At 42.1% G+C, this 26,465-nt stretch overlaps 1 protein-coding gene across 4 annotated transcripts in view; it reads right to left on the bottom strand.

Moving 5' to 3' along the window:
- Window positions 1-10,543: 10,543 nt before the first annotated feature.
- Window positions 10,544-26,465, bottom strand: part of NEDD4 (NEDD4 E3 ubiquitin protein ligase) — a 125,376-nt gene continuing 109,454 nt past the window's right edge. For all 4 annotated transcript variants that reach the window (XM_082733829.1, XM_082733830.1, XM_082733831.1 and 1 more), the window contains 11 exons: window positions 22,828-23,057; window positions 21,974-22,095; window positions 21,816-21,886; window positions 20,626-20,721; window positions 20,227-20,300; window positions 19,880-19,940; window positions 17,472-17,531; window positions 17,282-17,389; window positions 16,553-16,649; window positions 14,084-14,156; window positions 10,544-13,552 (listed from right to left, as the gene is read on the bottom strand). In XM_082733829.1, coding sequence (XP_082589955.1) covers window positions 13,450-13,552; window positions 14,084-14,156; window positions 16,553-16,649; window positions 17,282-17,389; window positions 17,472-17,531; window positions 19,880-19,940; window positions 20,227-20,300; window positions 20,626-20,721; window positions 21,816-21,886; window positions 21,974-22,095; window positions 22,828-23,057 — 1,095 coding nt within the window. In that variant the 3' untranslated portion in view covers window positions 10,544-13,449. The remainder of the gene's footprint in view (window positions 13,553-14,083; window positions 14,157-16,552; window positions 16,650-17,281; window positions 17,390-17,471; window positions 17,532-19,879; window positions 19,941-20,226; window positions 20,301-20,625; window positions 20,722-21,815; window positions 21,887-21,973; window positions 22,096-22,827; window positions 23,058-26,465) is intronic.

Below are 26,465 nucleotides of genomic sequence, written 5' to 3'. Positions count from 1 at the left end.
TTTTTCCCATAGGGCTGAAAAAAATACTTTCTCCATTGTTCAATTGTCCTTTGTCCCTTATTTGGCATTTCTATTGAGATAGAATTCATACACCAGAGAAGTCACGCCTTTCAAGTATACAATTCAATGGTTTTAACAGATCCACAAAATTCTGCCGCCATCAACACAATCTCACTTGAGGACATTTTCATCACCCCCAAAACAAACCTTCTATCTATTCCCTATTCTTCCCCACCCCAGGCATCCACTACCCCTTTCTGACCCTAAGGTTTTTACCTAATTTTTACATTTCATATAAAAGGAATCACAGTATGCTGGTTTTTTGTGACTGCCTTCTTTCACTTAGGCTGTTTTCAGGGTTCATTGTTGTAGAATGTATCAATGTTAATTTTTTATTGAATATTTCATTATATAAAGATACCATTTGGTTTCCACCTTTTTTTTTGGGGGGGGGGACTATGATGAATAGCACCATTTATTAAAATATCCATCTTTGCCCTAAGATTTGAAATGCCTTTTAAAGATTTTATTTATTATTTATATTATTTATTTGAGAGAGAGACAGCATAAGCAGGATGTGGGGGTGGGGCAGAGGGAGAAGCAGACTCCTTGCCAAGTAGGGACCCTGACTAGGGACTCAATCCCAGGACCCTGAGATCATGACCCAAGCCAAAGGCAGACACCTGAGCCGCCCAGGCACCCCTGAGATGCCACCTTTATAATGTCTACTAAATTTCCATATGTACTTGGGTGTGTTTTGGGACTTCCTTTTCTATTTCCCTGGTCTATTGGTCTTGGTGGCACTGCCACACTTTTGTTGTTGTTGTTGTTTTAAGAGAGATTTTGAGTAATCTCTAAACCCAACCAGGGACTCGAAGTCACAACCCCAAGATCAAGAGCCACAGCTTCTACTGACTTTAAATTACAGAGGATTTATAGTATATTCTATTGCCGGGTAGGGCTAGTCCTCCCTTGTGCTTTTTTCAAGTGTTTTTTGGCTATTTTTGCCATTCTATTTTCCCATACGAACTTTATTCAATATCAACTTGCCTAAAAAGGCTTTTTGATACGGCATTCAATTTTTAAGTTAACTTAGGAAAAAGGACATCTTTATAATGTTGAGTCATCCCGTATAAGAATGGGAGGTATCTTTCCATTTGTTCAAGAATGCTTTTATGTTTGTCAGGAGTGTCAAACTTTATTTTAAAATTGCTTTTCAATTACTTGAGGGGCTGTACTGGATCCTTAGGAATAGGAGGACATGCAAAACTGAGACGGCACACGCCACATTCTATGCAGAAAAAAGACCAGTGTCTTAAGTGCTAATACGTCTCACATAGAAAGCGATGTTTTAAAACCCTGTAGCCTGATTGACCAAGGCCTTGGATGAAATTTTATCAATGTCAGCTATAGAGGGATGCTTTGGGCAGGCAGGAAATACCAGATATACAGGATTATTTTCTTTCTTGGATCTTCCTCTCAGGGCTCTGTGGGGAGCCAGATTTGTCCCACCTAAACCATAAAATTTCTTGAGAAAGAGAAAGAGTGTCTCTCTTGAAGAGGGGTGAGGGGAAGGCTGATATAACCAATGGAGTCAATGACCTGAGACACAGAATTTCAGAACAGCGTGGAGGAGGAAAAAGAGGAAATTTGGTAGCCAGGACAGTGAAGCCCTTGTAATGACAGAACCAGGCATTGGACGTAGACCCGAAAGTTCACACATATATACCCCCACCTTCTTACTCTCAACACAGAGCACCTAGAATGACAGAAAACAACTGATCAAGACCTAAAGAACAAGATCTGAGGGCACAGCCACCCTTGCTGGGAGATCTTAGGAAGCCTCTCTCCTCCCTCCCTACCCACTGCCCCTCCCTCCCATAGTAAAGCCAAAACACCTGGAGATGTTAGATTTCTAATCAGTTGTAATATTCAACTATTTAGAACATTTTATCCATTGCTGATAGTTGATATTTTAAGAATATTATTTACTACTGGTACCAGTTTGAAAGCCTAAGAAGGGGATATTAAAAAATGCAAATCTGGTTCGTTCTTCTCGCCCCTTAGCCTCTGGCACAGGGACAGAGGGCCTGCATCTCCTTTATCTACACCTGTTCTGTCTGGAAGAGAGGAAGGTACTGGACCCGTGACTGATACTCTCGATACTGGGGGGGAGGAGGTACCTGCAAAACTCACCTGGAGGTCAGGCGTAGTGAGATTCAGGGGAGCTAGCTCATCAGGCCTGAAATTATATCAAGCCTGGGTCAGGGGACCACCCAAAGAGGCTGACCTCACTTCTAGATCCAAGTCTGCTCCTAATTTACTCTGTGACCAAAGGCAAACCCTTGCTGTGTTTTGTTTTACCTTTTTGATCCATCAAGTGAGAATCGTGACACCTGCTCTACCTACTCTCCTGACATTGAATAAAGTCAGACAATAAACAAGAAATACAATAAAGAGAATTAAAAGTGCCATCTGAATGGAAGGGGCTCTCTAAAGTGGTTCAGTGAACTCTGGGTTCCAACAATTTCTAGTGTCCTAATTAGGAAGAGAGGGAACAATTAGATAACTTTCAAACATTTGTCAAGGATTAAAAAATATCCTCTCAGGGGCTAAGTCGCTGTGTTGACCACAGTCGTATGTATGTTAGATCATTTTAAAAGGGTTGAAAAAGATCTGCGTCCCACCAGTTGAAGAGACTTCCAAGCCCCCGTAACCCAGCAAACAGCCTTGGGAATGGGGCCATCCCCACAGTGCTGGCAAGAGAGGCCGAGAAGATGAAGAAAGAGGTTGAGTCAGAGGGAAAAAGTTATTGTCACTCTGGAAAAGATTCTGTAGTCTCACAGAAGAGTCGTGCCTGTTATATTTAAGTAGGGAACCAGTATAATTAAAGAAAACCTCACATTTATGTCTGTCCCTGTTGGTGTACACATGTTTGTTCTCTGAGTTCATGCCCATGAATAATAAATGCTTTCTGAGGAACTCAGTACTTGGAAGTGTTTTGCAGCACAGAGATCTGTGAAATACGTCTACACCAAAGTCTCAAGTGAAATCTCAGGCAGATGAAATAACTGAGTGGCCCACACTGGGCTAACACCACCACCACGGCCTAGGAGCTCTGCCCCCTCCATTTCTCTGGGTCTGAGATTGATTTCAGGTAAACTGCCCCGGAGAAATGGATGAGACTGGGGATAAGGGTCTTTTAGGACCACAAGGTCTCATTTCAGGACGCTTTTCCAAACTAGGGGAGGTGTCCCTTTTCCCCACCTCTGTCAGCGTTGGGACAGGTCTGGTTTCAGTCACTTATGTGCTACTACGCATTCATTTGGGGTCAGGAATCGTTCGTCCTTTGGGTTGTCGTTTCAGTCTTCTAAGTAGGGAAATGGAAGGTCTTACTTGGTATTAAGATCATTTCAGACATCAGCAAATGGGTCGGGGGGGGGCATGTCTGATGGCCCTCAAGCCTCACCACGCCTGCCGGGGAGGCCGGTCCCCAGAGGAAACACGATGTAGCCGCTCACCTACTTGAGGGTCATCTGGGGTCCGTGGGTAGGGGGGGCTTTCATGCCTCCCTCTAGAGCTTGCTGCCTTACCTGCTCCCCCTCCCGGAGTGGCCAAGGCTTCGTCCAAGTAGCTCTTGCGACAACCCGGGCTCCAGGCTCCGCTCCTCTCCAGGTTGGGCCGCCTGTCCCCTTCACCCTCCCTGTGCTCTGCGAGGCTCCTTGGCTCAGCCTCCACGTCCTCTCCCCCCAAGACTTCCCCCAGGTTCTCGGAACCTGTTCTCACCTCCCTCCTCAGGACCCGACCTACAGCCTGTTTAAGTTTCTCCACCCACTCACGCTTCCTCGTGCATTTCTAGAGTTTTCCTCATTGGCGCAGTTATCCGCAGGGGCCGGGCTGGAGGGCCGCCGCTCTAGCCCGCCAGCACCTGGATGCTACCCTGCAGCCGACCCGGCAGGGGGAGGCACCGGCAGGGTCTCAGGTGGGAGCCAGCGAACTGAGATCGGGCCTGGCCCAGGGATAACTGGGAGTGGGAGCCCCAGTCATCGGACAAACAACCGGCTGCAGGTGTGCACGCTTGTGCGCGCGGGAGGGGGTCGGGCGCGCATCAGCCCCCAGGGGAGAAAGCTGTTGGCAATATTTACGGGTCCTGCAATACCTAACAGAGAAGGAAGAAGGATCTAAAAGCTGGGTTTGGGCTAGAAAAACACTACCGATTATACTGTTTATAGTCTTCCCCCAGTCATCCAAATGGAATCATTTATTCTATTAATTACAAAGTATAATACAGTTATCGGAAGCAGTATTTGGTAATGTGGATCCGTTTTCCCGGCTTGCCTTACACGTAATATGGTCTCTTCACAGGCTCACAATTTTTGGCTGTTGACCTCCAAATCTCTACCCACCTTCAGACCCACAGCCGAGGACTAAGGGCCCCTGTGATACCACCATGTGCAAAGTTCATGGGTCTCCTGAGTCTGTTCCTGGAGCAGGAGACCCACCCAGTTGCCTCCACCTGGACATCAGAGTAGGTGCAGCCTAGACTCCGGTCTACCCTTCTTGTCCCTCCCTGCACAACAACAGGGGACAATTCTACCTCCCACTGCCCGCCATACCCACGTCTCCACCCTGGGTTCAGATTCTGTAGTCTCTCTCCTGTGTCACTGGAATGTTCTCTCAACCAGCACCTGCCCCTGCGTCTTGCTACCCCTATGTAGGTAGAACAAGCTCTCTTACGTTTATGCCGAATCCTACACTACTGGCCTGTTGAATAGCGTCCCTATCGATGACTGGATAAAATTGGGATTCCTTAGCCTTTTACAATCAAGCCCCTATTTCTCCAGTCCAATATAATCTCTGCTATTTTACTCATTGGGAGTAACTCATAATTATCTCTGGTGAGTCTCTTGTTTTACTTCACTCTTTCTGTTTCATGGGCCACACGCGCTGCTGAAAATTAGAGGGTTGGTTCCAGTTCAAAGCTTTTGGCTGGACGGAGCTCTCAGCCAGAAGTTCTCCATCTGTAGCCTATTAGCCCTCCTGGTCGCATTTTGTTATTTCTCCTTGCACCAGAAAAAACAAACAGATGTCTCTCCCACAGTCTCTGCCTCCCCTGCAATGTCAGAGGAGTTCTTTCCCAGGTGACCCCCCGTGACCCCGTGGAGTTCCCTTGTCTGCAGTGGCCTGACCCTCCCAGTTGTCTAATCTTATTGCCACCCCCAACTTTCTGGCTGTTTCTTCCTGATAAACCACCCTCTTCTCCGTCCCGGTCTTGATGAGGCTCTTCTAAGATCGCAGATGTAGGGCTTCACCATGGGTGCTGGTTTCCCATGATTCCTGTATATTTGCTTCTGCCTCCAGCTTCCGTGGCCTTCGCTATGGGGCACCACTGAGGATAACATCAGCACTAGAAAGCAGTCTCCGAGTGTGATGTGGGGATTTAGTCTCCTGCCCCAAAGTCCCCATCAGATTTCTCCCAAGTCATCCCTGGCAAAGTGGAAACAGTGCACTCACAGTGTGAACATAGTTCCCCTTTCAACCAGACCGCCACCCTCAAGCTCCTAACTATGAAATCGGGAATGGACACAGAGCAACTGTCTAGAATGTTGCTTTGTTTTCAGCTTTTAGCTCTCTTGGAGGAACTTCTTCCAAGGCTCTGGAGTTGCCTGGAGAAAACGAGCTCATTTAGCACCTTACCGGGTGAGCTACTTCAAGCTGCTTCTCAATTCCCTTACGTTGTGTGGAAGCATGACCTAGGCCCATTGCTTCCAGTGCTGTTCAGTAGAGAGGCAGCAGCCACATACGGCTATTTGAAATGTGGCCAGACTAAATGGAGATCTGCTGTTATGCACATGTTATGCATACTGCATTCCAAAGACTTAGCCCCCCAAAATGAAAAATATTTCACCAGCAATTTTATATTGCTTGCGTGCTGAAATGATAATATTCTCTCTCTCTTTTTCTCTCTCTAGATAGGGTTAAATAAAATATATTACTACAATCAAACTCACTTATCTCTTTTTACTTTTTAAAATGTGCTACTAGAAAATTTAAATTACACATCACCTGCATTATGTTTCTACTGGATAGCGCCAGACGAGACCTTGGCTCCGGGTGAGCTCTTAAACGTCTTAAATATACTTTCCAAAGGCTTGTAGTATGTGATGCATGTTCCCTTTTTCCTGTCCAGACAATGCTTAAATTGGCAATTTGAGGTCTTCATGATAAATCTCAAATTCCAATTCGCGTTGTTCCCGGATGGCAAGGGGGCAGGTATATAAATGGAGTCCTGGGGACAACCACAGATTTCCAGAGTCCCAGCAGTGACTGAGTTCATAGAGCTTCCTTTCTCTGCTCCTCACATTTTTTTTTTTTTAAAGAAGTAGACAAGGATAAAACATTATGAATTCCTCCTAGCTTAAAAAATCACACATCAACACGCCTTCACAAACATTATGCCATTACGATAAACAGCAATCCTATGAAAGCAAACCCAGTTGGCTGCTACACATTCATCCCTGAGAACTTGGACATGTCTTTGGAGGGTCAAACATAAGCGAGTTCACTGTCATCAAGTCTGGAAGAATATTTATGCTACACTTGGGCTAAGGCCCAGTAACTGAGTATTCACAAAGTCATTCATCTGGGCTGTGTTTTCAAGTCTAGCGTCAATGAAAATCCCATTTGTTTAAACTGAGATTATCCCTAGCTTACTGTGCTCATCACCTCTCCTTAGTTTGAGAGAATAAGCCCGAGTTTCTCATTTATAAAATATGCATGTTAAAGAAAAACAACTCTCAGGAAGGCACGGGGTTTGCCTTTGTAATCATTGGTTATTTTTTGGAGGAGAATGTAAATTGGAATTGAGCAGACTCATGGTTATCTTCCCAAGAGGAAAAAACTGTGCTCCAGAGGTGGGTGACCGCACAGGATCTTTTGGTTACCACGGAGTCTGCAGACGCCCCTGCCCTTCTCTCCAGAGACCAAAAGCCCCCCTGTGATCAGCAGCTCTGGACTAGGAACACCTTTCTTCCCTTCTCAGCTCCGTGCTCATTCACACCTACCTCACCATCCTGAACATGATTTTACTGGGAATACCAGCCCTTCAAACAAATCAACTATGAATTTTTATTTCTCTTTATATAATAAGGGGGCTCCTCAGGATGAGCTGAATCTAATTTCAGGCCAATCCAACCCTGATGCCACTGAAAATAAAGGAAACCAGTGTCTCACCTGAGAACACTGATTTGTGAATTCCCAGCTGCCAAAGTTGAATCTTCCCAGTGGACACTGGCATCCGTTTATCTATCTGGTACTTCATCAGTCGTGAATGGGAAACTAAACTGTGCCCTGTAAAATCAGATATATTTCAGTGTTTTTCAAGCTGTATCTCCATAAGCTTTGGCTATTCTTTACCTTGTATGGGAGGCAGCATTTCCAGTAATATCCTCCAAGTGTTTGGTGTCCAGTCCCCGCAATGGGAATGGCAGATCTCACACTCCCTGATGGTGCTATGCTCATGGCACAGTCCGTTTCAAAAGGGGGAGATTATTCAGGTGGGCTTCATTCCTTCAAGGGAGCCTTGAAAAGCAGAGAACTTTCTCCACCCGGTGGCAGAAAGGGACATCGGGGGACCCCAAGCATGAGGATTCCACACACCATTCACTTGCTGGCTTAAAGATGGAGGTGGCATCTAGAAGTTAAGAGTGGTCCCCAGCTGACAGCCAGCGAGAAAATGGGGACCTTAGACCCAGAGCCACAAGGAAATGGATACTGGAAACAACCTGAGGGATCATGGAAACATATAGGGACCCCGCTGGGTGGTACCTTGATTTTGGCTTTGGAGGTGCCTAAGCAGAGTCCCCGATGGGGACTTCCTGACCTATGGGGTTGAGATAATGAATGGGTGTTGATTTTAGGTGCTAAGTGTGTGGTCATCTGTTACGCCGCAGTGGGAAACTAATACAGCATGGCAATTTGTTTGCTGGATCCCATAGCTTTCCTGATTTTGTTGTGGTTCATAATCCATGGAACTGACAAGCTGTGTGGCCTCAGGTGAATTGCTTGTCCTTCTTGAGCCTATAAAACCTGCCTCACAGAGTTTTTTTTTTTTTTAATTTTTATTTTTATTTATTTATTTTTTTTAATTTTTTATTTTTTATAAACATATATTTTTATCCCCAGGGGTACAGGTCTGTGAATCACCAGGTTTACACACTTCACAGCACTCACCCAAGCACATACCCTCCCCAATGTCCATAATCCCACACCCTTCTCCCAAACCCCCTCCCCCCAGCAACCCTCAGTTTGTTTTGTGAGATTAAGAGTCACTTATGGTTTGTCTCCCTCCCAATCCCATCTTGTTTCATTTATTCTTCTCCTACCCACTTAAGCCTCCATGTTGCATCACCACTTCCTCATATCAGGGAGATCATATGATAGTTGTCTTTCTCTGCTTGACTTATTTCGCTAAGCATGATACGCTCTAGTTCCATCCATGTTGTCGCAAATGGCAAGATTTCATTTCTTTTGATGGCTGCATAGTATTCCATTGTGTATATATACCACATCTTCTTGATCCATTCATCTGTTAATGGACATCTAGGTTCTTTCCATAGTTTGGCTATTGTGGACATTGCTGCTATAAACATTCGGGTTTTTATGAAGATTCAATGGGATCTACATCAAGTGTTTACCGCAGCCCCCCATGCTCAGCAGGATCTCGATCAAGCTCGGTCTCTGCGGTGTATTTATGTAGTCCCCCATGTCCCCCTCCATACAGAGCTTCCTGCATATTGTCCCACGAGGCCAGGGACACTGTCGGTGCTCAGAACATGGGGGCTGGGTTGGATACAGAAACCGTATTCATCGGGTATTTGTTTTCGGAAATGCACGTATTAAAAAAATGTACACAAGATAGGTTGTCCTCAAGCTGCCCAGAAGTCTGTAGGAGGGAACGATGCAAACACAGCACTATTCATGCTAGCGTTAAGTCCAACGCTGAGGCCTCAGCACCTTTCCCTGGTCTGAAAGGACAGACTCTCAGGTGCACACAGGGTGGCGGTGGGGGAGGCAGGGGGTGGGGTCGGGAGGACAGTGGTGAAGGATGCCAGGAGCCCACGTGCAGAAGAGGCTGCAGCCAGCAGGGGCTGGAGAGCCAGGGGGCTAGTTTGGGGGAGCACAGGGTGGGAAGGTGGAGCTCTTACACTGAGCTGAGAAAAGCCTGCATCTCATGCCAGCCGGCTGGGCTTCAGGCTTCTGGTCCTGGGGAGCTCTCAGATGTCCTTCAGCAGAGCAACCTGATCCTGGCAACGAAGCAGTGGTGTGGGATGGAGGGCCCACACAGGATGGTTGGCAGATGAAGAGTCTGGAAGAAACAAACAGGCAGCTAATTTAATGTTAATCTTTAACTTTCAAGAAAAATACACACCAGTCTACTCGAGCCCTTTTATTTGTAGTGAGGCCCTGAGATTCGAACATTCAGTTGAATGTCCTTTATAAGAGCAATGTGTCCAGGGGCGCCTGGGTGGTTCAGTGGGTTAAAACCTCTGCCTTCAGCTCAGGTCATGATCTCAGGGTCCTGGGATCAAGCCCCACATCTCGCTCTCTGCTCAGCAGGGAGCCTGCTTCCCCCTCTCTCTCTGCCTGCCTCTGCCTACTTGTGATCTCTGTCAAATAAATAAATAAAATCTTAAAAAAAAAAAAAAAAAGAGGAATGCATCTGTCCCTGATGGCCTGCAAAGCAAGGGCTTCCTAGTCAGGGAGGTGTGGTGTGGGCTCATTTCTGCGGAGCTGGTTTGCCCCGAAGGGGCAGAAGTGGAGAGGTAAGTGGGCTGACTCCCAAGGATTAAAAACTGTGGTCTGGATTTTTAACATAAACAGGGGGCTGGAACCTTCCTGGGGCTGGCATGAATTAGTTTGGGATTCCCTTCTAACTGTGAAACTTCCAGGTGCCTAGAGGAAGGAGGAAAAGATACTTACTTCTGAATTAGTACTTGGAACTCCTTCTTTAGTAGAAGCAAGTTTATGAATAATGATTTGGCTACAAGCTGGCCTCTTGATGGAGCAATAGCCAGTCTGAAATCCAGTCCATTTGTAACTTTGTTATTATATTATCTTCTGGATCTTTCACTAACAACCAGATGTTTGGAATATGACCTGTTTGTAAAGGAGAGATTATCTGGGATTATGGCTTAATAATCATGGCGATGCATTAGATACAAATTCAAGATGGTCTTGAGACTTCCATACATGGCTGCAAAGGACTGGATCAGAAGATATCACCCAGAATACAGGCCTAGAAACATTTCTATTTAAAAATGAGTCGGCATGGGGGTCCTGGGTGTCACAATCAGTTAAGCAACTGACACTGGGCTTTAGCTCAAGTCATGATCTCAGGGTTCTGAGATTGAGCCCTGCATCTGGCTCCTCTCAGTCTCTTTCTCTCTCTCACCACCCCCCACCCTGCCTCCATGCTCTCTCTACAATAAATAAATCTTTAAAAAGAGAGAACCTTTAAGAAACAAAAATAAAAACGAATCCGTTTTTGTTTTTATTAGAATAGAACTTTATTTGTGGTATCAAGATTTTTGAAAATGACTTTATAAAGTATGCAATAAATTTGATACATTAATCTTGATATATATATTCACCCTATGAGAAGATTTTTAACAATGTCAAATGACTTATAATCAAAACAAATTGTGTTTAACTTGATAATTATGTGGAACAATTTCAGTATTATAAATAAAAAAATGAAAACAAATATTTAAATTTGGGTTAGGATGCATTGCATTTGTTTTACAATTTCATGTCTATGTTACAGTTTGTTTGATTACAGAGAAAATATAGGCTAAAATTATGTGCTTATAATTTCTAGAAAAATAAAACATCCTTGCTATATGAAAATGACCCGATTTACTCTCCAGCTGTCGAGTGCATTTAAGACACTTTTTTATCTGGGATGAGAGGCTGTGTGGCTTGATACAGGCTCCATCCAGACCACCAGCCCACACTTGGAGACGAAGGGGATGACGGTCCGTGGCTGGGAGCTGGGGAGAGTGTCTGGTTTCATTAACACCTTGTTCTGAGTCACAGGATCATCCAAGTGAGTATCAGTCAGCTGAAAAAGCTTTATTTTGCCTTGAGCTCTGATCTGCTCTGCTATTTCACAGAAATGACACTTAAACAATTACGTGGTTACGATCCTGTCCGAACAAAAACAGTTTTCACATTAAGTTCTCTATAATGAGGACATTTCAAAATGCATTGGCCCATATTAATATTACTTTGCTGATGTGGAGAAGATGAATTCTGATAGTATCTATAAACACACACACACACACACACATATTCAATATCAGAGATGTTCCTATTTTTTTGCCTATTAGCAGACAATTTATTTTTAAACAAAGAGATTCTCTTTGGGAGTGTAGCTAGTGTGCATACCTGATTTGACAAAATCTGATGGATAGCACAAAGCATCTTCTGATTGTTATCATACTTTACAAAGCGTGTCTCTGGAACTTATAACAAGCTTCCCTGACAACGAGGGTGGGTATGATTGTTCTCGTTTGACAGGTGAAAGAACAGGCGCCCAGAGAGGTTAAGGAAGTTGCTTCAGTTTCAACAGTTGGTAAGTGATAAAACTAGTACTGTATCTTGTGGCCTTTCCTGAATGCTGGTTAACACAGGTGAAGGTAAAACACAAGGTACACTTATCTGTCAATTACTTTCCCTCGGCTGTGCTGGAGATGTGGTGTTTGGAAAGTGGTTCTGCTGCTGTCCCACTTGAGATCTTTAGCAGGTGTCTATAGGCACCCATGGTGTTACACCCACAAACTTAAACCAATAGCCAGAAGCACTTTTTACAACTCTCCGAGTATACACATGTATATAAGAAGATTGATAACATATATTTACAATAATTCCTAAACCGCCAAGACATCGTATTGAGAAACAGTTTTAACTTTTTGCAAGAGCATTTTCTATGTTATCATTCTAATATATGCATGAAACATATAAATACAAGTCTTGGCACACTTTATCTGTGCATGTGCATGGGACACCTTTTCTTTTGCCTCTTTCTGCTTACCCCTACTTTCTATTGTTTACAAATTAATTTACAGGACCATAAGTTCCTTGAGGTGAGAACTGAGCTAGATTTCTTTGAAGCTGACAGCTCTTACCCCAGGGCCTCGTGCAGGGATAGGCACACAGCAGGCATCCAGCACACATTTGCTGAATGCCTGCATGTGATTTTTATGTATTTCAATTTGGTTCAAGTAGGATTCTACTTGTAGCATTCTTCTAAAGAGTTTTGGATTTATAGTAAAACATCGTGTTCATAGTAAACAGTATTTTCAAAAAGCATAAGAAATATGGTAATAAATTTAATACAAATTACACATTATAACTACTCTTTGGTTATTTTTAACAAATTATTTGTTGGTTTTTTTTTTACTAAAGAGATACTAAAAATAGAAAAATGCAACTACAGAAATTAGCTTAATCTGTAAACATAATAAACCCTGTAAACATATATTTACTACATAATTGTGCAAGTGTAAAGAATGACTAGTAAAGGCAAGTACTATACATTTAACTTAGTTCCTCAAGGCATATATAGAAATACTGCTCTGCAGAGCTTTAGTGTAATGTCCGAAGAAGGAATTCTTTTACCTTAAACAGGAAGGAGAGAGGACTATGCCAGTGAACCAAAAGGATATACAGGCAAGAGGAAGACATTAATACTTTTCACACTTTGTGAATCTGAATTCGCTTCACATGTCTTATAAACCACCTCGTTTACTAAAGCTACATATTAACAAAAGCCAAATGCTTTTACAAATGAAGAAGTAAACAACTTTTTTTGTTTGTTTTTGCAAGTGAGTCAGTGGACTACAAAGATAGGGAACACACTTTCCAAGTTTTTTTCCCAAAAATCTTGGCAGTAAGGTGCAATAGGCAGGTCTACAAAATAATAAATAGCTGTAGGCAGCAAGAAATACATTGTAGTTTAATCAATATCAAAGTATTCTTCTCCAAATTTCAGTTTTCCTTCTCAAAAACCAACATTTCACACATGACACTTGTCACAAATATTTCACAGTTACAATTTCAGTAGTTTAAGAAAGAACTGCCTGGCAAATACTTAAAAGAGGTAAATATCAAGGACAAAACTCACTATTTCAGGCACATGGGACTTAAATCCTAGAGTGGGAACTCTAAAGATGGAAAGAAACAGCCGTGTAAATGCAACATATTGTTTAAGTGAATGAAATAACGGGAAGGTTGTCATACTGTTTCTTCCAATGCTTTTATGTGATTTTTTCCCCACTATCTGGGAAGAAACAAAGGCCAAGTTTTAGTAGTTCCCTGGAAAATTTTAAGTCAAGATTTTGCTTATCCAAAAGTGGCAGTGAAACACTCTAGATTGTTATTTGGAATCTAATCGACGCCATCAAAGCCCTGAGTGTTCTCAATTGCCATCTGAAGTTTATCCCATAATTCTTCAAATGATTCATAGGGCGGCAAGTCCAAGCGGTTAAAGCTGAAAGAACAGAGAGAACCTGGTTATGACAGACACTGACAAAGCAAGTGGCATGGTGGCCAACAGGACCGCTGCTATTCCTGATGTGCTCTGCCTACAACTCTTGAAGGCATTATATCACCAGCGGAGAAGGCAGGCAACAGCACTGGGCTCTACGCATGGGCTCATCCCATGACTTCTCGGTGGGATCCCCTCACTCCCACCTTGACTACCAAATGCCTGGGGTCCTCTGTTAACTTAACCTTCAAGAGGGAATGTTCTAGCTTCTCTTGGGATGGCCCCTTCATGTGATGGAGGGCAACACATGGTCAACAGTTGAGATGAGCCAGGTTCAGCTACCTGGATTTTGAGTCCAGGCCTGCCAGCAAAGACACACCTGCTCCTGCATTGCTGTTTCTGCCTCCTCTCCCCCAACTCCTCCATCACTGTCACTGACACAACACAGCAGGCTAGACCTTCTGTACCTAGACTCTGTTACAGGAGTTTCACTCTCTGAAAACTTGTTCTCTAAGGGTCGAAAAAACTGCTTACCATGTGTGGGCTCTTGGCAGCTTTTCCGGGGTACCCCACTGTTCAACTGTAAATGACTGTGGTCCATTTGAGCCTGTAAGGAAGAAGAGTTCCTTCCATTTACTCTTTATAGAAGTCCCTAGAATTTCACAACTCATTTTTTCGAATGTAGAACTCAATGTAGATCTCAAACGTATAGCGAACCAATCTAGTTGCTTTAAACTCAAAAGAAATGAAGGCTGTCCTGTCCTTGATGGCTTCATTGTCCAGCCCCAAGAAGGAAGGTTCTTCTCCATCGGCTGATCTGTGGCCACCCTCTCACTCCGCCGGTGGGCTTCTGCCGTTTCCTAGCCCTGTGTTTCCCTGTGACCACTTCCTTCATAGGTACACAGAGAAAACGAGGAATTTTTCTTTCTTCAGTCCCACTGAGAATAGCCTTAATTTTTTTTTCTGATTATCTAATCTCACTGCAAGAAAATTAAAGCAACAGAGAAAAATATACTGAAGGGTATAAAAATCACCTCACAGTCCATTATTAAAGCTGAGTAAACATTCTATTGTGAATCGTCTTGTGCATGTGCATATATACAGAATTGTATGCATAGGTGATCAGGTTATCCATGCTACATTTTTCTTTTATTACAGACACTTTCAGAAGCTTTTTTTTTCCTTTGGAGTTTTCACTTACCTCTTCCTTGCCCCAATTCTCAACATTCTCTAACCACCCCGGTAATTGGTGCTGACAACCTGATGTAGAACCTTCCATACTTTTCCCCAAGTCTTATAATCATATCTGATTATGTGTGGGAGTGTAATTGCCAGAAGCAGCACTAAATATCCTGGATATTCTCAATATTACAGTTTTCTCAAAAAGCACTGCTTTTCACACATCACACATCATGATTATGCTCACAGTTAAAATTTCAGTATTTTTGCCATTGTTTCCCGTATATGGGATTATATGTTTCCTCGCCTCTTGATTCACTCACCTACATGATCCACTATGAAAACTTCCTTTAAGTTAACGGATACAAACCTTACACCTTTTTATTGGCTAGATAATACAGCATTATAATATTAACATTTTGAAACAACTTTGTTTTGAAAATGCATAAGAATTTGAAGTATATTCTAATACTGCCATCTCTGGCTCTGTGTGTGAGATATTTCCCCCAAATTTCAAATGATTCATGCAGTCAGTGGATGGCTGTAGGCCCGGACTGCTTAGAAGGATGTGGAGCTAGACATGGAAAGGGCTTTCTGGCCTGCCTTGAACATTCCCTACTGTAACTGGCTAAAATATAGGAGAAGCGAAAGGAAGGGAAGTCATGGAAAACCACTGAAAAGATAAATGCAAAGAAATACAATTAATCAAGAAGGGGTGTATGGGTCAGGGCAGAGCTCCTGTCTTGTTCTTCTCACTGTGCGTGGGGACTCTAGGTGGGAGGTGGCAACTGCTTGACATATCTTGCATATTTTGCAAAATATGCATGAAGCTTAAGAAGACCAGGTTTGCCAAGGAGACCGACAAGGCTAGCGATCCCACCAGACAGCAACAGCTTTCTCTGTGCATGAAAAATTCAGCTCAGCAGCTACTGAGGCAACAGTTGTTCCTGACTCCAACCTGCATGAGGCGTCAACCTGAGCTGTGCCTTCCCTGAAAGATTTGTTCTTTGTAGTAGCTTGAAAAGCAAGTAGATGTCATTCCAGTACAAGATATTAACTGATTTGAGTGGATCTACATCAGAAACTGAAGGGTTTTTTTTTCTTTCTTCTTCTTCTTCTTCTTCTTTTTTTTTTTTTTTTTTACAAAACACACCTCTCTAGTGCTATGAGATATAGCCACTGGAAAACAGTTTGCTAGTATATGCCCAATTTCACTTTATAGAAAACTGCATTAATAGTAACTATTCTGCATATTGAAAGAATCTATCTTGTCACCAGTCTCGAATAACACACACACACACACACACACACACACACACACTCATATATATGTACAGAGTCCATGATCAAATAAGTTTTGGACCCTCCCCCTTTTTTTCCATAGTAAAGGTTCTGAATAAGTCTCAAAGAAATCTACTCAATTTTGTTTAGTCTGGTATTTGTCCTAAACGTATTCTACCATGGAACTCTTTGTTTTCTGTTGTACACTTAACTAACATTCTGTGGGATGTTGCCTGTTGCCCTAAATCATCATCCTACTAACAGTGCTTTTTCCGTGATGGGATATGTAGTGGGAATTACATTTAAAATTCAAGAATGGGAAGTAACTCAAGCCATTTCGTGTATTTTCCTCTGGTAGCCAATTACAAGATGTACATATATTCTGGCCTACTTCCACGTATCTAATTCAATCATTTAAAAATGTCAGTTCTTTTTTTTACTAAGCTTGGTGTTTGTTTAAATGATAGAAGCTTGACAACTAATCATCAATGGAAAAGACAAGTGGCATCACTCCATTTTTTTAATGATGGTTGAAAACCTTACCATATAGTTCAGCAAATCCATTCATGGGCACTCGAGAGGTGCCGGTGACAAACTGAAGTAATCTTATTCTTTTTTCTGAATCCATCATTAGAACGGCCTGAGTAAGAGAAAAACAGCATTAAGGAATATCACTGGGGGAAAAAAGTAACAGAACTATCCTGAAAAATATGATACCAGAATTTAGTTTGAGTTTTCATGATCAGTTACTACATGTACATGTGTCTGTGAGTTAAATTTGTGTTTCTGGGTGGTTTACAAAGTTCCTGAAAACCTCATTTCTGAGGCTATATGGGAACTCTCTAGAATGAGATCATAGCCTAATAAAGGGACCAAAATATCTTCCTAGATATGACTCATGGCTTTTTAAAAATTATATTTACTGATATTATTGAGTGACATACACATTTCTTGATTAGATGGAAAGTCACATTTAAGGGGCCGTGCAGGAGTCCCAGGGAATACACCACAGGTTACTACAAGTTCTCTTCAACAGTTTCCACATTGGTAAGGGGCTGAGCGCCCACTGTGGCTGTTCCCACCATTTGCTACTTTCTGAACAGTAACTTATCTATAAATACATATGGGGGTTGGAGCCATACCCAGAAGGTAGACATATATATATATATGAAGGTAGACATATATATATTATCTCTATGCAGTGCACTAGTATGGTTAAGTATGATCGAATCTGTTGAAAAGGGATTTACAGACATAGAAGCTTTTAATTACCTTCCAAAACCACTGTATGACTTGGTGATTCACACTATAGCCGTTCTTATACTTCGTGTGTTCTCTCCAGTCATTCACATCGACATCTCCCAATCCACACATAAGAAGCTACACAGTAAGAAATGTCAAACTGTAGACAAGAAAAATTATGGGCACAAAAATCCCATTTGAAAACAAGAGTATTTCTTACCTCTAGTTCGTTTTCATCGAAAATTTTGATGAGATCCTGTGGTATTAGTTCAAAAAATCCCTAGTGGAAAGAATGTATTTAAAAACCCGGTTAGCAGCGGCTCTCAACAGCCCTATACGTTAGCTTCTGGGTGGCTGCTGGAGAAATCCCACATGAACACAGATTCCTACCACCACAGTCTTGGGTTCTTAGGTCAACCGAGAGTTCAATATCGGCAAGAACGTGTATGTGTCCGTAATCTGTTCTCTCCCACTGATTCCCAAGTCAGCCATTTTGAAACCTCTCTACATTTCCCCAGCCATTTCCCCCTCCTCTGTGTCATCTCTTCTTTACAGCAGGTAACTTTTACTTGAGAGAGAAACAGAGGAGGTGATGGAATTCCCTCAACCTTCTGCATGCCCAAGTACCAGTTGGCAGTGACGTCCATTGTGGTCTCCTGTCCACGGCAGTGGGGACAAGGGCCGTTTTCTCTCTGTGCTTCATCTGCTTCCCCAAGGGGCTCATCTCGCTGAACCTCCTTCTCTTTCCTAGCTTACTCTTTCTACATTTACATTTGTTTAAACCTATCTACCTTAAAAACAAAACAAAAAAGCAAACCTGTCTTTCTTCTCTTCACCGCTGTTCTTACTCCTGACCAAACCCCACCTACCGGCCTGTCTCTGCCTCCACCCTCCACCATCTGCCCTCTGTGCCCTTGCTGCCTTCAAGCGGTCTTGGAAAAAGGCAAAGACAGCTTTGCCTCTGATCAACACTGTCTAGTTCTGTATCCCATCTGTCTTCTCCGCACTAGGAGATGGCTGAAAACACGGCCGTTCTTGAAACTTCGTCTGCTGCCGATGGTTTCTCTCTCATGTCTGTCTGCATTGGCTGATTTCCTTTGACGTCTTCTTTTCTACCGTCTGCTCCTTCCATGTTGGTGCTCCCCCATCTTCACAGTGGTCATCCACTTTCCCGTCCTTACCACTCTTTCCAATTTCCCTTCTTACCGAGTCCACGTCTCCAGTACACATAGGCAGATGATCCCCAAATCCATGCTGCCCCCCCCCGCCCCGGTCTCTAGCCCTTAAAGCACCCCGAGCTACAACTCTCCCTGCTGAATCCATTCAGATACACACAGCTGTCTTTCCACCACCACCACCTTCGTTCCTGCCCTGACCTTTCCTCACCTGGATCTCTGTAGCTTCCTCCGGCCTAGCCCAGCTGCTAGTCTTGTGCACCACTAACTCACTACACACCATTTCCAGGATGATCTGACTAAAATGTAAACTGAGTCCTCGTATATTATTGTCACCTTCTTTCCCCTCACTGGACGTCTGCAAAAACCTCTAATTCCATTTTGTTTCCAGTTTAGTACACAGGTCCTTCTTAATCTGGTCCTGCTCACCCTTCAGCTCAGTTTGACCTCGAGCACTTCGAACTGCACTGCCTGCTTCGGTGTAGCCGGCCAGTCCCTCCAGGCCTTCCCTGGCCCTTCCTGTACCTCTCCTTGCCCGGGTTTCCATTTCTCCTCTGTGCTTACCACGCACTGCATGCCTGCCTCTGTCCATGTCACTCTTTGGATTTTCTGCTCCCTAGAGCAGGACTCATGTCTTTCTGCCTTGCATAGCACCAGATCTATAGCAAGTGCTCAATACCGAAGAAATGAAAAAGTACGTGATAAATATTGAACAGAAGATTTTAGAAGAAATGAGTGAACTGGCCATAGCCTAAATGTCCACCAACGGGGGAAGTTTAAAGAACTTATGAGTTTGTATTATGAATAAAATGCAGCCACATGGAAGGACAGTTATGCAACTTGACGTGTAACGTTCTCTAATAAATATTCGATAAGAAATGAAACCAAGTCACAAACCAGCATGTATAGTGTGATCCCATGTGGGAAAATAAATGGCCTGTTCCACTCTCCCTATGCACTGGGGACCCTTGTTACCTGAGGTTACTTAAGATGGAGGAGACATGACTGGGAAAAGCTGAGGAGCAGGGGCCGGTGGGAAGGGGGAGCATCAACATTAACGGTATGGGCCACGTGGATGACTGAGTTTTAACAGCGAACACTTATTCACTTAAATATTTTTTTATTATAAAAATATAGGGATGCCTGGGTGGCTTAGTAGGTTGTGTCCGACTTTGGCTCAGGTCATGATCCCAGGGTCCTGGGATCGAGCCCCACATCAGGCTCCCTGCTCAGTGGGGAGCCTGCTTCTCCTTCTGCCTCCTGCTCTCCCTGCTTGTGCTCTCTCTTCATCTCTCTCTCTGTGACAGATAAACGAATTTTTTAAAATATATAATTAAAAGCTGTTTTAAAAAGTAAGTCATTTATTAATTCTCAGACATGATGAACCCCAATACTTGAAACTTATGACTTGTACTTTGAAATGACAGAAGAATGAACAAACGTAAATGAATACCTCTTTAAAAGCAGCCATTTGCTTCTGGATTCGGTTTACAAATCGCCACTGAATTACAAGACTAAAAAGAGACAAAATATTCAGCTTTTTCACATGAGTGAAGAAAAAAATTAAGGTCTATTTATTCCAGTTGGAAACAAAAAATAAAGACTAGGTAAGGCCCAGGCAAAAAGTGAATATAAGTGGGTAATATGGCATTGTTATAGAAAGAGAAAAAAGAACATTAAGACTCTGGCTATGAAGAAAGAGAAAGGAGGTACACAGAGTCTTCCCAGAAAGAACGACAAAATTATTTCCAGTGAAGTATATACGAAACGTAATAAAATACTTACTAACAAAATACTTACTAAATATATTCCTTTTTGTTCTTATTGGTGACAACTATTTCTGATCCACCAATTTTCAACTCATGTTGATGTGTCTAAAATTAAGCATGATATCTTGATATGTTATTTTAGTGAAAAAAATATATGTATTATAGTTACACCAGAAACCTAGTGTTTTAAATTAAATCCATTCACAAGCTAAGAAAATTTAAAATATTAGTTTTACTAAAATAAACATGGAATGAGTCAAATGTCAAGGGAAGCAGAAATTCTTGCTGAGACAGAGTTTGTTACTGGAAAATAAATCTAAAAATAGAGCACAGAAATGTGTCAAGGATATGCATTATTTAACTTCTAAACTTAAGTTGGAACGTTTGTTTCACAATTTACGTACATTTTAATTAATCAAAGTTTACAAACCTGTCCAAAAAGCTCTTCATCTATGACAAACCTGAGGTCCAATTCTGTTGGATCATTTTCAAGAATCCATCTCAGAGAATTGTAATACTCACTATCCTAGATGATGAGGAAATGGCATATTTAAAATCTGTACACAAAAAGACACCTGAACCTGCAAAGAAAATATGCTAGAGTCTGAACACTTGGACCAAAGATGAAAAGTAATAGGACATCTTTTCTTATATACACACAAGCATTATAAAAAGAGCGGGATGACTAGTAAGTGTGAGCAAAAGTGCATAAATCAGTGGAGTGGGACTTGCCCCCAAATTTGGAAACCTAGCTCTGTGTAGAGACAGTGGAGGTATACAGATTTTGCATCCAGTTGAAGGGTCAACTAAAGTAGTTTCCAGATGAATCCTAACTCCCACGGATGCCCAGGAGCACCTAGAGCCTTTCTCGTACGGGCTGCTAAGACTGGGTATAAAATGTTCAAGTAGCTATAAGCAGGTGGTTATTTATACCTAGCCCAAGTTAAAGAAAAATCTCAAATTAAATACAGAACCTCCATTAACCAACTCAAATAACTGTGAAATCTTATGATTCATAAGGAATTATACTGTCCACCTTGATAATGTCACAAGGAAAGAATAAAGAATGTCCTTGGTCCCCAGGAAGAGAGCTTGGAATCCATGTGTACATACAACACGTGAGGCTTTTCAGTTCACACAGCAAAGCCATAGTCCAGGATTTAATTCTTAGGTTTCCATTTCTTTGTAGTGGCCTAACCACAAGGCCTCGCTTTTGGACGGTCATTTTGAAAACATATGCCATTCATCATAAAAGATCACAATCCAAATGTTGATAGCACATTGAAGTAATTAGGGAGAAGTTTACTGATATCTGTAATATTCTTTGAAGTGCATAAAAAAAAAAAGATGGACTGATGGACACATGGGTGAGCTGATGGATAGGTAGGTAATAAAGTAAGTACAGAAAGAAACCCGGGTATGGAATCTTGGTTTCCACTGTAAAATTTTCAAAATTTTATGATGTTAGAAAATTTTCGTATTTGAATGTTGGGGGAAATATCCATTTGTATTTTGGAACATTATCATTTGTTCATTTTTTCATCATCAAATTCTAACTTTAAAATATCCAGTTGCTTCTTAAATTGTGCTTTCTCTACATTGCGAGTGAAAAAGACATACCACTGATTCCATATCATGAAGTGTGATTGGTTTGTGTAGCATCATCTTGTAAAATGGGCGGATGAAAAAACCTTTAAAAAAATCAAACATATTGAAAATGATTACCAATTGGAAGAAGTAAGATCATACTTTAAAAATGTTTTATGCTTAATACTAACCATCCAACAGTTTGCCGTGATAAACTGCCATTCCTGCTACTCGGCCAATAAACTTGAAGTAGGAGAGGTGATCCTCATTACACAATCCAGAGTTTGGATTTATCTGTAGGGTATAATTATCCCTGTAAAGACAACCACATTTAAATGCTCCTCTCCACATTTCATATAAAGATTTTAATATGACAAAATTACAAATTAGCTCCCTCTTCCTGGAGTTTTTACTTCGATTAGAACCACATGATAACAGTGGATTTAACGGTTTTAAAAACAGTCATTTCTGCTGAAAGGTGGAAACATCCCAGGTGTTTGACAACAGATGAATGGATACACAAAACGGGGTGTCCCTTTGCACAATGGGGTATTACTCAGCCTCAGAAAGGAAGACAATTCTGACATCTGCTGTGCCACAGAGGAACCTTGAGGACATTATGCGAATGGAATAAGTCGGTTACAGAAGGAAAAATCCTATAGGATTCTACTGATACGAAGTATCTAGCGTGGTCAGATTCACAGAGGCAGCAGGCAGAACGGTGAATGATAGGGAGGACGGGAGTGAGCGTTTCATGAGTGCTGATTCAGGTGATGATGAGAGTTCTGGAGATGGACGGTGGGAGCAACTGCCCAACAGTGTGACTGTACTGAATGCCGCTGGCTTCAAATGGCTAAAATGGTAAATTTTATGTTATGCATATTTTACCACAATTTTTTTAAAGGTTATTTTTGAAACAACATTAGTTATCGCCTCCCTTTTCTGGCACCCTGGAATGTACACTTTCCTTGCTTCATACGAAGCTTTGTTACTTTCAAAACGGTGACTTTTTCTTTCTGTGTGTAGCCATTGTAAAAATACTTACGTAGCAGAATATTCAAACAACCCATAATAAGGGTTAAACATTTCCTTTGAGATCAGGAAGAACCATTCTCTGGCGACTCCTCCGTAATCCAATCCCTTTTCACCATCAAACTCGATCCACAGTCGAGCCTTGAGGAAATCTGCTCTCTTGACACCCATAATTCTCCTGTAAGAGTCCTCAAGGACAGTTGCACGGCGAAGTTTCATCTCAAATTTGTTTGGAATGTCATTCTGAAAACCCAGAGAAGAGGGACTTATGGTTTAAATCAATTCGACATAAAGGCAAATTTATTTCTCCAGATTGTCACAAAAACCATCGTGTTCTACCCTGTGCCCAAGACCCTTTATTGGGGGAAAATGTAACTAGGGATGTTCTCTATTATTTCCTCTATGGCATAAAAGAATTCATGCCTTTTCTCTAATCATATAATAATATAGGCTTCTGATTTCTATACTGGAAGAAGCAGTTATTGATAGTGGCAATAATGTTCATGCAAAGGCATTGCATGAACAGTACTTAACAGATTAAGTTCCAGGGAAGACCATCCTGTGCCCAACAGTCTAACCAGTGCCTGCTCTCTTGTCTGCCTGTGGGTTCAGGGGTTTTCTGACCTCTACCTTTCCTCCTTGGAGCCCACCCTGCTGCGCTCATTTATAGGCACTAACATTTACAGACTGTATCAGGCACTATTCCCAACATTTTAATAGGTTAACTCATTTACTCCCCATAACAACACGAGGAAGAAAGGACCAATATAATCTCATTTTATGAGTGAAGAAAGTGAAGACAAAAATTAAGGAAGTCTGAGTTCTCAGTCTCTGCTGTCTCAATTTATTTCGCACATCCTTTGCTTATGGGACAAATGCGGATAACTACGCTTTTAGACAGATCATATCGTAAATTTTATAAAAGATGTCTGAATATTTTATTCTTGAGTGCTTTGTGTGCAATGTTCAAGTGGAAACCAGTAAGAGAAAATTCTGTCACGTCAAAAGAGGAGAGGGTTCCTTCTAAGAAAAAAAATGTCAATTGCATTCTTAGTATATTTAGGGAAAATGGAAAGCCCTACAGAAACATGATAACATAAACAGTTTTTATAAGCAATATAAGCAGTTTCCTCTGTTGCTTATGTAATTGTAAATAAAGCCAAGATCAGAGAAAACCAACTGTAGTCTAGACACGAGGCATCCCAGGCAGCCAAGCATTTACCAGGACCTGCTCTGGCTCAGGCTCCATGCTAGGGAGCTATAGTAATGGGGATGGGAAGAAAAGGGAGTAAGAATGTGGTTTAAGATATGATTCCTCCTTCAAGGAGTTTATAATCCAGTGTGTGGATGAGAAACAAATGTAAATATTACCAATCCTGAGACTTACAAGTGTAACAAAATTGCTAGTGATAAGCTATAAGCAATGCTCTGTGGGGCCTAAAAGACTGAGCTAGTAACTGCAAGGGAGGTGATCCAGGGGGCTTTAAGAACAAGTCCTGACTTGAGTGAGAGGCACCGAAGGACTGAGGAGCAGCAGGCTAAGGGAAGAGAGTGCAGGGGCCTCTAATGTATGCAACAAGCAAAACAAGCAAGAGGGTGTGGAGGGAGGGAAGGAGCTGCAACCACTGGAGGAGCTGGGAGAGTGGTCTGGGGCCAGAGGGCAGGGAGTGTGGATGCTGACTGGGAAGAGTAGCTGAGCAGGAGCCACAGGGTCAGATTGTTCCTAGGGATTGACTAACAGGTGGTTTTAAAGAGAAACAAGAGGCAGGCTGGTCAAGGACCCTGAAAGAGACCTTGCAGAGAGGAATGGCAATGGAGGAGGCAGAGGGCAGAAGAAGCGACTTCCATATTTGGGCTGAAGAGTGGCCCAGGGTGTGGATTCTGGGGTCAGGATCCCAGCGCCTCCCCACTAACGTGTCTTTTCTAAGGCTTAATTTCCTCATCTGTAAATTGGGACAGTAACGTCCCCTGATGTTCTGTTTCAGAACGTCAGGGGAGAATGCATTTCATGTGCTTCCTCTGTATCTGGCACGCGGTGAGCTCCATAAGGATTAGCCCTCCTGATTCCTCACAAATGAGATACTACAGACAAGGCAGAGAAAAAGGTCAAAGACAACTCAAGACTTTGTAGCAATGATTTTTAAACGTTTTTAATTCTGTCTTGGTGTTCTGATCTTTTGCTGTAATGTGTCTAGATACAGATTTTTTTTTTTTTAATCCTACTCGGGACTTTTTGATAAACTAAAAATGCAGGTTCTTACCTCTTCCCCATACTCCCGAGTTTGCTCTCTCTGGAGCAATGCCACGTTTCTTAAACATTATTTCATGTTTTTTTCTCTTTATATACCTTTGTTCCATTCTGGGTCAGTTTCTCTCTTAATCATCAATATATGTCTTTTTGGTTAAGAACAGAGACTCTGCAGCCAGACCACCTGTCTGGCTTTGCCACTAATAACCATGGGAGTCTATCACATTACCTAATCTCTCTGTGCCTCAGACCCTCACCTATAGAAGATGATAATAATAGTTCCCTCCTTAGACAGTTAATACATTAAGAGATTACATTAATACATGTAGCTTGCTAAGAAGCATGTCTGGTTCACAAAGAGAACTCAATAACTATTACTGTTTTCATGGTGGTTTCTGTGTGCTCTGAAGGCTTTGTTTCATATCTCCTGCTGCCGGGAAGACATCAACAATTACATATTATAATGTGTGTAAGTGTTCAGAATGGCAAATGGAGAAGCTAGTGCTTCTATTCCACCAGCATATTTTCATTAAGAGTGAAAATATTTACCAGACCAACAGATCAGCAAAGTCTTAAAATCCCAAAGAACTTTAAGAAGTAGAAAACCGATTTCCAGAGCAATTTTAACACAAAGCTATTATTGAAGATGAGCTTTAAAAAGTGGCTGACAGTTTAGGCTTTCATTAAGGTACAAAATATTTGCACTAAAAACCCATTATATTTTATTTTTTGTTAAATTTTGTTGAAAATATTCTGGGGTGGCAGACCCACCATCTTGAATCTTTGGAAAAGCCTGCTTCCGGCTTAGAACGCAAGAAAGTGTAACCCAATATAGCCACCTAGTGGTAGTATTCCTAAACTGCGGGGAAAGGGGGAAAGTGTGCGCAAATTTTTAGAAAGGCATCACCAAGTGGTCATCACCGACAGAAATGAAATAGATGGGCAGATGATGAGTTTAGTTCCAAATATTAAATTTGTGGTGATGGAAAAAAAAAAACTATAGTGAACACATCTGAGAAGCAAAAGGAGACAGACACAGGCGCACTGTTTCAATTACAATCATATTTTCAAATTAGGCAGAGATATGTTATAAAAGCGTTGGAGCATGAATAACTACCACTGGAAAACAAGAGTCCACGCAGAAGAGGAATCCAGAGAGTCCTACACAATCAGGGATGAGGCTGGATTGAATAAGCTGAGTTTGTTCAGATTCCACCAAGCCTAAGCTCCACAAACCCCACTAGGTAACCAGATTAGGATGCATTAAAAGCAAACTTTAATACTATTTTTCTATATAGCATAAGGTTGAAAAACAAGGAAAGACACAACCTAACTGTGGTCTCTGATGCTATGTAACATCCAGTAGTCAAAAAAATTTTTTAAAAAGCCACCTTTCCCTGTAA

This window comes from Mustela nivalis (genome assembly GCF_964662115.1).
Source record: "Mustela nivalis genome assembly, chromosome: 6".
Lineage (NCBI taxonomy): Eukaryota > Metazoa > Chordata > Mammalia > Carnivora > Mustelidae > Mustela > Mustela nivalis.
The sequence above is the reverse complement of the archived record's forward strand: the minus strand, read 5'-3'. Positions and strand labels throughout refer to the sequence as shown.